A 16371-nucleotide genomic window follows, 5' to 3' on the forward strand; every position below is an offset into this window, starting at 1 on the left:
GAGGCATTGTACCGAAAGATAACAACGAGGGCTGGTAATGGGTGAGAGTAGCCTTGAGAAAGACTTAGGGGTAATTATGGACAGATCAATGAAGCCGTCAGCGCAGTGCGCGGCGGCCTCAAAGAAGGCAAAGTTATCCTGCAGCTATATCGGGCAATGGTGCGCCCGCATCTGGAGTACTGCATCCAATTCTGGTCGCCGTACTTTAAGAAGGATATGGCGATACTCGAGAGGGTTCAGTGGACAGCGACGAGACTGATAAAGGGTATGGAAAGCCTAACATATGCCGAAAGATTGGAGAATCTGGGCCTCTTTTCCTTGGAGAAGCAGAGGCTTAAAGGGGATATGATAGAGACTTACAAGATCATGAAGGGCATGGAGAAAGTGGAGAGGGACAGATTTTTCAAAATTTCAAAAAATACAAGAACGAGGGGACATTCGGAAAAGTTAAGAGGGGACAGATTCAGGACCAATGCTAGGAAGTTCTTCTTCACCCAGAGGGTGGTGGACACCTGGAATGCGCTTCCAGAGGGTGTGATACGACAGAGTACGCTACTGGGTTTCAAGATGAATTCCTGAAGTTTAAGGGGATTGAAGGGTATAGATAGAGGATTGGATGATTTCCGGAAGGAAAAAGGGATTGAGGGGTACTGATAGAGAATTAATATCCTGATGGACTGCCGCGCAAGCGGACTGCTGGGCAGGATGGACCTCTGGTCTGACCCAGCAGAGGCACTGCTTATGTCCTTATGACAGCAATGAGGTAAAACAAATTTTAAGAGAGATCCAAGCAAACCTCTAGAGTCACGCCGCCATCCTGGCTCCTCCCTGGTATTTTATAGACCTCTATCATATCACCTCTGAACCGCCTTTCTCCAAGCTGAAGAGCCCTAGCCATTTTAGCCTTTCCTCACAGGGAAGTCGTCCCATCCCTTTTATCATTTTCGTCACCCTTCTCTGTACCTTTTCTAATTCTGCTATATCTTTTTTGAGATACGATGACCAGAATTGCACACAGTATTTAAGGTGCGGCCATACCATAGAGCGATACAAAGGCATTATAACATTTTCATCTTTGTTTTCCATTCCTTTCCTGATAATTCCTAACATTCTATCCGCTTTCTTAGCCGCCGCCACACATTGAGCTGAGGGTTTTAACATATCCTCAACAATGACAGCTAGATCTTTTTCCTGGGCAGTGACTTCTAACATAGAACCTTGCATCACATAGCTACAGTATAGTTTGGCTTCCTCTTTCCCACATGCAACACTTTGCACTTGCTCACATTAAACGTCATCTGCTATTTTGATGCCAAGTCTCCCAGTCTCACAGTGTGCTCTTGCAATTTTTCACAATCCTCTTGCAATTTAAAAAATTTGAACAACTTTGTGTCACTGGCAAATTTAATTATCTCACTAGTTATTACTATCTCTAGATCATTGATAAATATGTTAAAAAGCAGCGGTCGCAGCACAGACCCCTGGGGAACCCCACTATTTACCCTTCTCCACTGAGAATATTGACCATTTAAACCTGCTCTCTATATTCTGTCTTTCAACTAGTTCTTAATCCATAATAGGACATTACCTCCTATCCCATGGCTTTCTAATTTCCTCAGAAGTCTTTCATGAGGTACTTTGTCAAATGACTTTTGAAAATCCTAAGTTTAACACCACACATCCTCAATTTATGTCCTGGCTGCCTGTTGTTTTTAGATCTCAATATAAAGTAATAATGATTTGCCATCAATTTTTGTATGGAACCATACCTGAATTATTTAAAGGTAAGATGCCAAATAATTTACCATCTAGGGCAGGAGTGTCCAATGTCGGTCCTCGAGGGCCGCAGTCCAGTCGGATTTTCAGGATTTCCCCAATGAATATACATGAGGTCTATTTGCATGCACTGCTTTCATTGTATGCTAATAGATCTCATGCATATTCATTGGGGAAATCCTGAAAACCCGACTGGATTGTGGCCCTCGAGGACTGACATTGGACACCCCTGATCTAGGGGCTCCTTTTACTAAGCTGCGATAGCATTTTTAGCACACACAGGATTATAGCGTGCGCTAAACCTGCGCTATGCAGCTAGAACTAACACCAGCTCAATGCTGGCATTAAGGTCTAACGCGCGTGGCAATTCAGCACGCGCTAAAACCGCTATTGCAGCTTAGTAAAAGGAGGCCTAGGTCTCTGCATTCTGAGAACTCAGTGTTATTAAAAACAAATGTTAATCTAAAATATACTGAGACCAGTAAAATGGCCTTTTGCTGTGCAGAGGTCAAATTGTGGAATTCACTTGGTCAATTACGAAAATGTCATGACAAGAGTAATTTCAGAAAACTATTAAAAACACAGTTTTGTTCATGCATTTTTCTAGGAACTGATCTTTGCAGTTGTTTTTTTGAAGGGCACTTCACGTGATTTTCTGATGATTATGTTAATGTTTGAATGATTTTATTTGTTTTATTGAATTATGTATGTAATGATATGTAAACTGTTTAGGTTTAAATGGTATATACATTTTTTAAATAAATAAATTCCTCTCTGTTTCTGGAAAAGATTAATACTGTTCAATTGTTTACACATCTGTGCCATATTTCATCTATCCTTTTTTTCCTCTAAGGTATACAATATTTGTGCTGTCCTGATATCATGAAGAAGGCCTTTGGGTTCCACACAGGTTTATCGATTTTGTTACCATGGCCATTGGACATTATACATTCCTATGAAAGAACTGTTTTAAGAAAATATTCCCAAGTACTCACCCTCAGGAAAAAATCTCCATTTTCATTTCCAGATTTAATCCGGAAAGTGTTAATAGTGTTTGAATAGATTGTGGTAGCCTGAATCTGAAAGATATCAGATGGTACTGATTTTTCAGAACGGATGCTCATATATTTGTATGTAATTGAGTATGGCAGCTCTCGACAGACTGTATTGGTGACTTGGCAAACACAGCGACTGAAAAAGAAGAGAAATTAATTTTAATCCAGTGGGCAGTCTCATAAAAATACATTTTAGAAAGAAGAGAATGTGAGACTACCATGTTCACAAAAATAATCTACATTAAAAAAAGCAACAAAGTGGGCATAAATAATGCCTTTCCAGAGCTGGCAAGTGAAGCAATTTAAGGATGGAGATTTTAGACCATTCCTAGTTTTCTGATAATTCCCTATTTGTTGCTTTAAAGTAGTGCTGATCTGAAATGGCAGAAGCTAGAACAAAATATTAATGCAAAAAATCACTCATTTTGCACATGGTCACTTGGCAGGTCTATTTCCATTTCTATTTGAATTTAATATCTTGCCTTTACTTTCCTTACAGATTGCCCAGAACACTTTGCTGCAACAGAACAAACTGGAGGCATAGCCTAGTGATTAGAGCACTTTCCTGATAACCAGGGGAGGCTGGTTGAAATCCTGCTGTTGCTCCTTGTGATCTTGGACAAATCGCTTAACTCTCTACTGCCTCAGGAATAAAATAGAGAATGACACGGGGACAAATTTTTCCTCATCCCAGCAAGAGCTCATTTTCCTGTCCCGTCCCTGTGAATTATTTTCCTATCCCTGCCCCATTCCTACAAGCTCCATCCTTATCTACACAAGCCTCAAACACTTTAAAATCATAAGTGTTTGAGTCTTGTGCGGTTAAGGCAGAGCTTACAGGAATGGGGCAGGGACAGCGACAGCGAGAAAATTCACAGGGACAGGATGGGGAAATTGAGTTCCTGTGGGGATGGTGACAAAATTGTCCCCGTATCACTCTCTAGTATAAAACTAGGTTGTAAATCCAACAGGGAAATACCTGGATATAATTCACTGTGTTACTATTGAAAAGTTAAATTAATTTATCGTATTTTTAGCTGCATAAGATGCACTTTTTCCCCTCCAAAAAAGTAGGTGGAAATAAGGGTGCATCTTATGGAGCGAAGACCACAACCCCCCTTCCCCCCAGTACCTATTTTTATTCCTGGCAGGCTTTGGTATTGTGTAACAGCTTGCTTCATAGGTCATTGGCCCGTGTGTTATGGTGCATTTGGTTTTGGGTGCTGGTTGGCGTGGGGGAGGCTGACAGAAGTGTGGCTCGCCGTGTCTTGATGGGTAATTGCAGTCCGGGCTGTCTTCGGGGGTGGATCGGACAGGCATTGTGTGCTCCTTGTGGACTCTGCTGCCAGCGTGTTGGGCGGGGCCAAGGCTGCCTGGCCTGCGTTAGCAGCCGGCAGGGAATGTAAGTGGATTGGTGGCCCGGTAGATGATGGCTCCTAGATCAGCATTTGAGCTGCGAATAGAGCGACGGCGGGGAGCTGGGACTCGAGGGGGGAGTCCCTGGAGTCGGTGGTCGGGTAGAGAGTGTTGGACACAGTCCGGCTCGTGAGGTATGGCTTCTGCCGTTTCCTGACTGCCAGTGCTGTAGAGGTGCGGCATGTGGCTTTTGCAAGAACTTATTGTGGGTGTCCTCACACCTGCTGTTGGGGTTGGCGGCTCCTCCATGGGACCTAGCTTAATCGGAGGCAAGGTAGAGGTTCAGTAATGGGCTGAGCAGGCAGGTGACCCATTGTGGTGGGAGAGCTGTGAAGGTGGCTGCATCTCTTCTTTGCTGGGACTATAAACAGGTATGGGGGGGGGCCTGCCTGTCCTATGCCCTGTCCCGGCCTACGACTAGACAACCAGAGGGAGGATAGGGTACAGAGTCTGGCAGGGACGGGGTAAGGGTGCAGAGCTTGGCAAGGAGTGTGGGGTTGGATGCAGAACCTGGCAGGGAGAATTTGATTCAGAATGTTTTTTTCTTGTTTTCCTCCTCTTAATTATGGTCAGGTGCATCTTATGGAACGAAAAATACGGTAAATATAAGACATACAAATTAAAATACAGTTAATAAATTACTAATTCCTAATATTAAAAAAAAAAAATAACGGTATACTTTAACAATCCTTCCCCTGTGATCCTCCTGTGATAGACAGGAGCACGTTACAGAGCTTCAAAGAAGGATTGGATAGGTTCCTAGAGGACAAAGGGATTGAGGGGTACAGATAGGAGCAGAGGAAGGTTATAGGGATAGGAGTAAGAGGTAAGTTATAGAAATAGGCAGGGACCACTGCTCAGGCAATAGGCCTGATGGGCCGCCGCGGGAGCAGACTGCTGGGCGAAATGGATCTCTGGTCTGCCTCAGCGGAGGCAACTTCTTATGATCTTATGTTCTTACTATAGCTCACTCTGGAAAAGCTAGACTGGGATCAACTTTTTCTGTATCTAAGGCAGATATTCAGAATTGCTTCTTTCACCCACCCCACCACTTATTTTTTAATGTGAGCTTGCTTTTATTATGAGGGGAGGGTTGCATGGAATAGCGGTTCTCCTCAATACAGTGATCTGTCAGTCAAGGTATGGACATCAACAGGCCAGTGATATCTCTGGATAGAAAAATGTGGGGTGACAGATGAGCAAGCCAGAGTGACATTTCCACAATGATGCCCACCACAATCTTCCACTTCCTGTTTTTTAAATTAGGTATAAAAGCTGATACAAGAAAAGTTCCAAAGGCTTTTTATGCATAAAAAAACCTCCCAGCCATCCAGTAAAACTACCAATATAAATGATAGCATCATTCAACTAATTATTTTTATATGCAAGTAAAACCTGAATTCTATATAGGAGTTGAGAGATTGCCAATATACAACTTGGACCTTCAGTTCTGTAACACAAACTCCACATTCAGATCTGCCAAGTCACATGTATTTGGAGTGTGATAACATAACATAACTTTATTCTTCTATACCGCCATAATCAAACAATTTCTAGGCGGTTTACACACTGAAGAAGGCTGGACAATCAGCGAAATACAATTAATTAAAAATTCAACAATTTCTTAACTATGTTTAATACAAAAGTTTTGTTAACCATAGTATCCACGCTTAGGAAATAAATTTATCAAACAGCGCTGTTTTAATTACTTTTGGAAATGCACCATAAGACAACATAACTCCACTGATACATGCATTTAGGCAGCTTCTCCAGCTCACATGCCTAAATGTGTCTGTCACATGTATTCTGCTCACCCAGCTATCAGCAGACCCTTAAAACTGGCACCTACAAGGACAATTTTTGCTGCCTGGCATCCCACTTCTTTCTGTTCCTTCTTCATGCTGCAGCTTATAATTTTCGGGTGCTGGCAGCATCAGTCAGTTTAAACACACTGCCTTCAGTGGCCTGGAAGCTTTTCCTCTGCTTTAATTTCCTGTCCCACATAGGCAGGACTGCAGCAGAGCTTCTGGGCTGCTAAAGGCAGCGTGTTTAAGCTGGCTGACAGCTGGCCTGCAACTTCCTCTCAGACGTCAGAATTGACGTTGGGTGGGGGTGGGGGGGTGGGTGGAAGGCTAGTGGGCCTGCCGCATGTAAAATCGCTGCATGCACTTGGCCTGTTGCTGCGTCGGTGGTGGAGAAGCAGGAAGAAATCGGCGGCGGTGCAGGGCTGGGGCAGGGAGAGGGAAAGAAAGGGGGGGACAGGGAGATAGAAAGAAGGAAAGAAAGGGGGCAGGGAGAGAGAGACAAAGAAAGAGAGAGAAAGAAAGAAAGACATATCTACAATGTTATTACCTAAAAATTAGTAGATGTCCTGTTTTGAGGAAAAAAATAAATGGTCGCGTTATCCATACCTGATTCTGCATCCTTCAGGACCAGTCAAAAACAAAACTATGGATTTGAGGTACTTGATGTTAAAGTTTATTGTAATAGTTCTTCACAAATAGTTGAAGCGGTGAAAGTAAGGTAATAACAGTCCATATAACACACAACAATGAATTCTGGTGCGGACCCAACACGGTCCATGTTTCAGCTATGACCGCCTTCCTCAGGGGTCCAAATGCCGTTTGCACAAAATTTAATTATGCTCTAAAAATATCCAATAGTGTGTGAATAAAAAATTCACCAATGTAGAAGCAAGGAGTAGAGTTCTCTCGTCTGGTTTTTCGATAACTGCCAGATATCGATGCCTTGAAATCTCAAGGGGGCGTGTCATAGGCGTGGTGTGGGCAGAACTAGGGCAGGCTTATGACTTGGACTTTTTTCTACACAGATTATGTACCAGCTTCCACTAAAATATCTTAAATACAAAAATTCTTTGACTTCAAAAATTATTTAAATAGTCTGTAAAATAAATATATAAATAAATATCTATATACATATACATGACTCCTCAAGTAACTTCTATTGAATATGGGGAGCTGCTTACACCTCCATATTTTGCATGTTTGCACTGTTTTGCACTAAATTGATTATCACACACATCACCAGCTATTTGGAAATATAATTTGCAGAGCCACAGCAGCAGACCATCTCATAAGATAAGTGAAACATATTTATTATCTCACATTATTTATAGCGTAAAGAAATTATTAACATCAGTCAGAAAAACATTTCTTTTCAGGGACTGAAAAGTGATATCATGGTCCCTTTATGATCTCTATGTGGCTTGCATGCAAGAGATAAGACACTGAACACTTTTCATTATCTTATATGTATATGTATATAGATATTTATTTATATATTTATTTTATACACTATTTAAATAATTTTTGAAGTCAAATAATTTTTGTATTTAAGATATTTTAGTAGAAGCTGGTACATAATCTGTGTAGTTTGATAGTGTAGCACTACTAGCAATTTGATTAATTTATACTCCTGTCACTTTATAGTTGGACTTTTTTCTGCCATAATGTGATAGGACAGAGTATGGTATTTGGGTTCAAAAAGGGATTAGACAATTTCCTGAAGGAAAAGGAGATAGAAGGGTATAGATAGAGGACCTGATGGGCCACTGCGTGAGCAGACTGCTGGGCACGATGGACCTCTGGTCTGACCCAGCAGAGGCATTACTTATGTTCTTAAGATTGTAAGCTGCAGCTGAAGAGAGGAGTATGGAGAGAGAGATGTACTCAAGGGCTTCAAGGTAAAATAACACTATTCGCCGATGACGCCAAACTATGTAATATAGTAAGTGAATGCAGTTTACAGAATTATATGGCGCAGGACCTGCTTACATTGGAAAGTTGGTCCTCAACCTGGCAGCTAGGCTTCAATGCTAAGAAATGTAAGGTCATGCACCTCGGAAGCGGAAATCCATGCAGGACGTACTTCTTGAACGGAGAAACTTTAACTAGGACTTCAGCAGAACGAGATTTAGGAGTAATCATCAGTGCAGACATGAAAACTGCCAATCAAGTGGAGAAGGCTTCATCTAAGGCAAGGCAGATATTGGGTTGTATCAATAGAAGTTTTGTCAGCCGAAAGCCTGAAGTCATAATGCCGTTGTACAGGGCCATGGTGAGACCTCATCTGGAGTACTGTGTGTAATTCTGGAGGCCACATTACAGTAAAGATGTGCGCAGAATTGAATCGGTTCAACGGACGGCCACCAGGATGATCTCGGGGCTCAAGGATCTCTCGTACGAAGAGAGACTGAACAAATTGCAGCTCTACACTCTTAAGGAACGTAGGGAGAGGGGAGACATGATCGAAACATTTAAGTACCTCACGGGACGTGTCGAAGTGGAAGATGATATTTTCTTTCTCAAGGGACCCTCGGCCACAAGAGGGCACCCGCTCAAACTCAGGGGCGGAAAATTTCATGGCGACACCAGAAAGTATTTCTTCACAGAGAGAGTGGTTGATCATTGGAACAAGCTTCCAGTGCAGGTGATCGAGGCAGGCAGCGTGCCAGACTTTAAGAATAAATGGGATACCCATGTGGGATCCCTACGAGGGTCAAGATAAGGAAATTGGGTCATTAGGGCATAGACAGGGGGTGGGTAAGCAGAGTGGGCAGACTTGATGGGCTGTAGCCCTTTTCTGCCATCATCTTCTATGTTCTATGTTCTATGTTCTATGTACCAGGTCTTTCGATTGCAGGGTGGGGGAAGGAAGAGCGATATTCCTGGATGGGAGGAGGGGGGAGTAAAGGAAGAGGCCAAATTGCAAAGGGAGAGGTAAGAAAGGAGAAAGATGCCAGACCAAGAGGGATGCCTTAGGCACCTGGGCCAATCAGTCTTAGGCCCCTCCCAGTGCATCCCAGGATGTACCGGGAAGGGGTGAAGTCCGCCATTTTGAAGAGGTGGACCTGCCAGCAGGAGGGAGTGGGCACCCTGCCTGCCGATCTTCAATTTAGAGGTACAGGGGGTTCAGGGGGAGTCAGGGGTTCATGAGGGCCCCCCCCAGTGGCAGAAGGGAGTGGGCATCCCTACTGTAGATCTTCAATTTAAAGATGGGGTTCATGGGGGTGCTGCAACGGCAGGAGGGAGTGGGCATCCCTCTGCTGATCTTCAATTTAAAGATGTGTGTGTGGAGGGGGGGGGGTCAGGGGGTTCAAGGCAGGAGGGAGTGTGCTTCTCTCCTGCCAATTTATTTATTTTTTCTAAATTCATCATTGGGAGGGGTTTCCGGCACTACTTTGTTTTAATGGGCACATATGTGCATGTGTAACATACATACAACATCTGTGCCCATTAAAAAAAAAAACCCACAATTGCTCTTCCTGCCCCAAACAGCTGAAAGGCAGAAGGCTGCTTCAGGGCTTCCCCTGCTGGTTCTGCACATGTGTCAGTCACTTCCTCCAACAACTGATCGGATGGGATTATGGCAGTCCTAAACTCATTTACATGTGAAATTGTTTCAACATCAATCGCCGTTTCCAAATCAGCCAATTTACCGGCACCATAGTGACTCACAGGATTTTAATGGTAATTTTAAACCATCCGGGCCTTAGTTTTTTCTTATTCAATTTCAGAAGGTATAAAGCTATCCAGTTTTCAACTTTATCTAATGTACAACCTAAGTTTTTTTTTGACACGGTGACAAAATTCATCACCGTTCCTGTCCCCGCGGATAACCGCGGGAAATAATCCCATGTCATTTTCTAGTGTCTATTTAATCCTCAGTCCTTCTACACCAGCATTCTTCAAAGCAAAGCTTGCGGATCTGTGATTGTGCCCAATTATACTCTGATTCTTTCCTCTCTCCTTAAAGAATGACATGAAGATGGTTTCCTGCGGTTAAACGGTGATGAATTTTGTCACCGTGTCATTCTCTTGTTAAACAAGAGAGGAAAAAGTGGGGGAAAGTGGGGGAAGTGGAAGATGAAAGAGTGAGGCAAACTAGAAACAACCACAACAACCAAAGTATTCAAAGCCATAATTGCACACAATATTTGTGAATGTCCAGCTTTGGCTTATCTAATTGCCTCCTTATAAAATGTAGCTTGTTTGCTTACTGCTGTATTCCTTTCTATCATTATTCAAAAATAAAGACTAAACAACAGCACATGTTTCTTTTTTACTTATCCTTTTAATGCAGTATTTCTAGGTAGAGATACTGCATTAAAAGGATAAGTAAAAAAGAAACATCCCACCAATCCATCTGTTATCTTAGCAAATACAGTACTCCCCCGAAATTCGTGGGGGTTCTGTTCCAGGAACACTTGCGAATTTTGAAAAATCGCAAATGCGGTTTAGGAGCTGATCGAAGGCAGGAGAGGGCAGCTGGGGAGCTGGCGGGTGCTGAAAATCATTCTCAGTATTTTCCAACCACCTCTTCCTGGTACAAAAGTCAGGATACACCAATCAGGAGCTGCTTTGACCTGCCAGATAGCATGTCAAAGCAGCTCCTGATTGGTGTAGCCTGACTTTAGTACCAGGAAGAGGTGGTCGGAAAATACCGCGAATTACTGAGTCCACGTTTCGCAAACCACGAAGTCGCGGGGATTTACTGTAGAGGCATTGAGGGAGCCAGTCTATACTGTAATTCGTAATCACGTCAGATGTTAAATTTTTAGTTTTAAGAGTTGGAGTCAATATGACATTTCCTAATAATGATGGGAAAACACTCATCATAAGATGTTTTTTAATAATATAGTAAACCAGTGAACAACTTCAAAGAAGATGACTTTATTAAATGAACAACTTCCTCTTTCTGCGTTAATGTCAATTGTACTGTGGTAATTCTGGTTGCTTTTTCTATCCCTCAGAAGCTGTTTCCTAGGCAATCTAGTCTTGCCTAATGGTGAGAGTGTGTGGCGCAGGGATTAGATCTACAGCCCTGAGGCTGTGGGTTCAAATTCCTCGCTGCTCCTTGTGACCCTGGACAAGTCACTTAATCCCCTCATTGCCCCAGGTACACTAGAAAGAGTTTGAGCCCACCGAGACAGATAGAGAAATATGATAAAGTGGTATATAAGTAATAAAATAAATGATAAAGTGGTACATAAGTAATAAAATAAAAAAATAGTTAAGCAGCATTAGACAGGATTGCTCTTTCCTAGTAGCAAAGAAATGAATGTGGCAATGCAAAGCATGAGGATCGACTTGTGGATATTTTCCTCCTCCAATGCATGGCATGAAACATTAGTTAGTTTAAGACTTTTGCTCAGGTGGTTGGATGAGTATTTTTAAGAATCTTTTTTAATCACCTTTATTGATTTGTTTTTAGTTCACTTAGTCCTCTTTTTTCTTCCTGATGAAGCAAGATATGTGAAACATGATTGGTATAGAGGAAATGGGAGTTTTTGTTAGGTTGTATGAGAGGTTTCACAGACACTTTATATCTATTGGAGCACTTTTGGATTGAGAAGCACTTGGGATAGACTGCCTTTCAAGCTAAGTACAATCTCTATACATATAATAAGATCTTAGAAGCTGATCATGCAGTTTAAGGCAGGCAGGTGGGTGCTATGATGTCAGGTTGTAACATCATTAATGGGCTTTAAAGCTGTGTTTTGATGGCGTTTTAAACTGAGCACTCACAATATAATATTTTGAATACTGATTAGTGTTGGTTCTAATGAGAAAGTATATATTTTTTGTTTTTTTTAATTGAATTGGTTTATTTTTCATTGATTTTTGTGATTCATTATAATATTTTGGTTTTCTCCCAAGTTTTTTTCTTTTTTGCATGAAACATTAGTGCCCAAAAAACACAATTTATAAAAGATAACGAATATTTAAAAATTCAAGATATGAGGACTACAAAAGTCTCTTCCTCAGAAAACAAAACATTGTGGTTGCTCTGTAGTCTTAACAACATGTGCTGTCTTACTTGTCAGACATACGGACATAAGGCTCTTGACACGGATTTCTGGGGTAACAACGGAATCCACCATGATAATTCCAGCATATTTCATCTTCTCTGCAGTCATGCTGGCTTTCACATTCATTTATATCTGTGAATAACATGGAAAAGAATCTTATTAGCCTTAGAATAAAATGATACTTGTATGCAAAGTAGTATTTTCTTATCAGTATATGGTGATTTTTGGCAGAAAATTCCCACGGACTGATTTAACAAAAATATTCTTTGATTGTACTTTCCAAAATTGTGGAAGAAAAGAAAATGGGGAAGGACATAGGGTAGAATATTTTATAACGTGTGCCTACATTATACACATGTAACTCAGCAGATCCCAAACTGTGGATCGAGACCCTAAATAGGATTATGTATTGGTAGATGGAGGGGGGGTGGGGGTTTCACAGAAACAGAACTACTGCTCTCCCTCCCTCTGGATCTCCACTGTGATTTCAGACCAGTAGTGACAGACAGCACAAAGATTGTGAGTCGGTGAACATTCACAGCCCCATCCCCCCTTTCCATCATTGTGAGCTTCCTAGACAGTAATGGGATAAGTGACAGCACATTGAGACACAGAGCCTGTGCTAACTGCTATTTATTTAATTAATTCATTTTCTATCCTGTTCTTCCCAAAGTGCTCAGAACAGGTTACAGATTGACATATATAATGTACAGTTAACAAGTGACAATTTGCCATAGTTACAGTGCAAGGTCTTTCAATACAAGTTTTATCCTAACCGTACATACTAGGGATCTAATACCAATATACGTGGAGGGGCATAATCAAAACATACAACTAAGTCCAATTTGGATGGATGGCGCTAGATACCCAAAGTTGCCAGTGGGAAAATGCCCATTTTCAAAAAAATATGTCTAGAATAATTTTTTTTTTGTGAAAATTGTCTATCTGGACATCCAGACTATTGTTCGGCCATACCGCCAGGACGTCTATATTTATACCACGTTTTTGACCAAAATTTCATCCAAGTCCAAATACCCAGAACAAGACCATTTGGACATGTGAGGGGCCAATCATGTAATGGACTGGCGACCCAGACATGGCAACACAGCAGTGGGGTACCTTAGAGGGCACTACTTTGAACGTCACAAAAAGGGTGCCAGATGGACATCTCACCAGAACTCCCTTATAGTTTATGGTGAGCCCCCTCCAAATACCCCCAAAACCCACGATATCCACCTGTTTACAACCCCAATAGCCTATATGGCTGCAGGTGGCTCCTTTATGGCAGTAGAGTAGGGTTTTGGGGGGTGCACATGTTCCACCATAAATGTAATGGTCAGAGTGGCTTATGGGCCTGGGTCCTCCTTTGGTTCACTAGCTCACCCCCAGGTTATTTAAGACACCTGTGTGCAGCTCTACTAGGCATTCCTATACCATGTGCTGATGTTCTGGAGAAAGGGATGTATTTTTTTATTCTGATCTTTGTGGGGGTGTGAGGGGGGTCAGTAAACACTGGGGAGTGTGTGTGGGTCTCTGCAGTGGTTATCTGGTCACTTTGGATACCTTTTTGGCACTTATACCTGTTTTTACATTGTCTAACTCGCATTTAAGTTTCATCCAGGATGTCCAGTAAAACATTCAATTATCCTTGCAGGGCAACTAAGTCTAGGTAGGCCCACATCCCACCCTAACTACTCCTCCAGACACGCCTCTTTCAGCTCTGGGCGCACAGCTGCATTCAGAGGCATAAAAAGTCTTATGCATTATAGCAGGGGTAGGGAACTCCGGTCCTCGAGAGCTGTATTCCAGTCGGGTTTTCAGGATTTCCCCAATGAATATGCATGAGATCTATTTGCATGCACTGCTTTCAATGCATATTCATTGGGGAAATCCTGAAAACCTGATTGGAATACGGCTCTCGAGGACCGGTGTTCCCTACCCCTGCATTATAGAATAGGTTTCTACCAGGCACCCAGTTATAGAATTGCCCTTTAAATGAGTACATATAAAATGTATTATGACCTGAAATCATTAAGACTCTCAAGTTTATTTTCAGAAGATATTTGATATATTCCCTCATGAAAGAGACTCTGTTGGAAGTTAAAAATTAATTTGTTAAGAAGCAATACTCTACTGTGAACTGGAAACTGGTTAAAATATAAGCAATAGAAAATAGAATTAAATAGTCAGTTTCCTTAATGGATACTATAGAATGCTCCAGAGATCTGAACTGCAACCATTGTGTGAGTAGTGTATTTCTTTTTATGTTCTTAACCATTTGGAAATGAAGTTTATGCAATATATATATATATTGTGTGTGTGTGTGCTTTGCTTGAGTAAAAGCAAACAATGAACAATCAGAATCCTGGAATAACCCTTGTGGAGTCCCCCAAGGCTCCCCACTATCACCAACACTCTTCAACCTTTACATAACCATACTTGTCATATGCTTAGACAAACTAGGCATAACGTCATACAGCTATGCAGACGATATCACCATCCTCCTGCCTTTCGACCAAACCACCCCCAACACAAGAACAAACTACACATTGCACTAGAAACAGTGTCAAAATGGATGAGAGACCACAAATTAAAACTGAACCAAGACAAAACCAAATTCTTACTTCTAGAAAGAAACAAAACCCCAACCATAACAAACCTAGAAATAAACTCCATCACATATACCTTACAATCCAACCTAAAACTGCTGGGAATAATGATAGACAAAGGCTGCACCATGCAACTTCAAATCAGAAAAACAGTTCAGAAAGCATTCGTAACCTTGCGCAACTTAAGACAAATCCGAAATACTTCAACAACAAACAATTCAAACTCATAGTACAAGCGCTAATCCTAGGACTCCTGGACTACTGCAACATATTTTACCTTTCATTCCCCGCCAACATGCTAAAACAATTACAAACAGTCCAAAATACAGCCCTAAGACTAATATACTCGCTCAATAAATACAACCACATTACCTCAGCTTTCCAAGACTCACACTGGCTCCCAGTACAGGCACGCATACAACACAAATTCTACTGCACCCTATTCAAAGCCCTAAATGGAAATGGACCAAGCTATCTGAACAATCAGGAAAAACACATCCAGACCAAGGTGAAATCAAGCACACTTTACCCCCTCCCCCCCCAATCAAAGGCATGCAAAGCAAAAATATATATGACGGTCTACTAGCCACCAGAGCAGCAAAAATAGACCACCACCTCTCAAATCTGCTGACCAAAACGCCCAACTACAAAACATTCAGGAAAAAACTGAAAACCATAGTATTCAAGAAATTTGTCAAATGATCTAACCTGGGGTGCCCACACTTTATAGGCTTGCGAGCTACTTTTATAATGACTAAGTCAAAATGATCTACCAACAATAAAATTAAAAAAAAACCACAAAGCACACTGAAAGGCAGAGAAAATGTTAATTATTCATATTCCGGGTTATTTCAAAGAGGTCACGGCAGATGACTCTATGCAATGTCACCTCAGTAACAAAATACAAAAATAGACAAATACACCCCCTCCCTTTTTACTAAACCACAATAGTAGGTTTTAGCACAGGGAGTTACGCTGAATGCCTCGTGCTGCTCTCAATGCTCATAGGCTCCCTGTGCTAAAAAACGCTATTGCGGTTTAGTAAAAGGGAGCCATAGTGCAAAATATAGACAGCAGATATAAATTCTCAAAACCGACACATTTTGATCACTAAATTGAAAATAAAATCATTTTTCCTACCTTTGCTGTTTGGTGATTTCATGAGTCTCAGGTTGCAGTTTCTTCTTCTGACTGTGCATCCAATCTTTCTTCCAGCCTCCTGTATGTTTCTTCTCCTCCAGACCTCATTCTCTCCCCCAACTTTTTCTTTCTGTCTCCCTGTTCCCCCTTCTTTCTGTCTCCCTGTCTGCCCCCTTTCTTTCTTTCTCCGTGCCCTCCCCCAAGCCACTCGGTTTGCTGCCACCGCCATCGGGGAACAGCCCCCAAGCCACCGCCGTCCCAAGATTTCCCTGCAGAAGCGTCGCGCTGCCCAGCATTCCGCTCCCTGACGTCAATTCTGACGTAGGAGAGGAAGTTCCGGGCCAACAAGGCATTTCTCCTCATTCCATCCAGCCTGAGCCCCATCTCTCCTTGATCCAGCATTTCCCTTCTGTGTCTGTCAGAATTACCATTCCACCTATTTTCCAGCATCACCCTTCTTTGTGTCCATCTCACCTATATCCTTATCTCACCACTTTTTCAGAATCTTCATTTGTCTCTGTCCTTGTCTTTACCCCATGTTCAC

At 41.9% G+C, this 16371-nt stretch overlaps 1 protein-coding gene across 2 annotated transcripts in view; it reads right to left on the bottom strand.

The window, feature by feature from the left end:
• The window catches only part of EFEMP1 (EGF containing fibulin extracellular matrix protein 1), a 139325-nt gene that overhangs the window by 4682 nt on the left and 118272 nt on the right, over positions 1-16371 (bottom strand). For both annotated transcript variants that reach the window (XM_033937882.1, XM_033937883.1), the window contains exons 9-10: positions 12087-12210; positions 2772-2967 (exon numbers count right to left, since the gene is read on the bottom strand). In XM_033937882.1, the coding sequence (XP_033793773.1) occupies positions 2772-2967; positions 12087-12210 (320 nt within the window). The remainder of the gene's footprint in view (positions 1-2771; positions 2968-12086; positions 12211-16371) is intronic.

This window comes from Geotrypetes seraphini, chromosome 3 (assembly GCF_902459505.1).
Source record: "Geotrypetes seraphini chromosome 3, aGeoSer1.1, whole genome shotgun sequence".
Taxonomy (NCBI): Eukaryota; Metazoa; Chordata; class Amphibia; order Gymnophiona; family Dermophiidae; genus Geotrypetes; species Geotrypetes seraphini.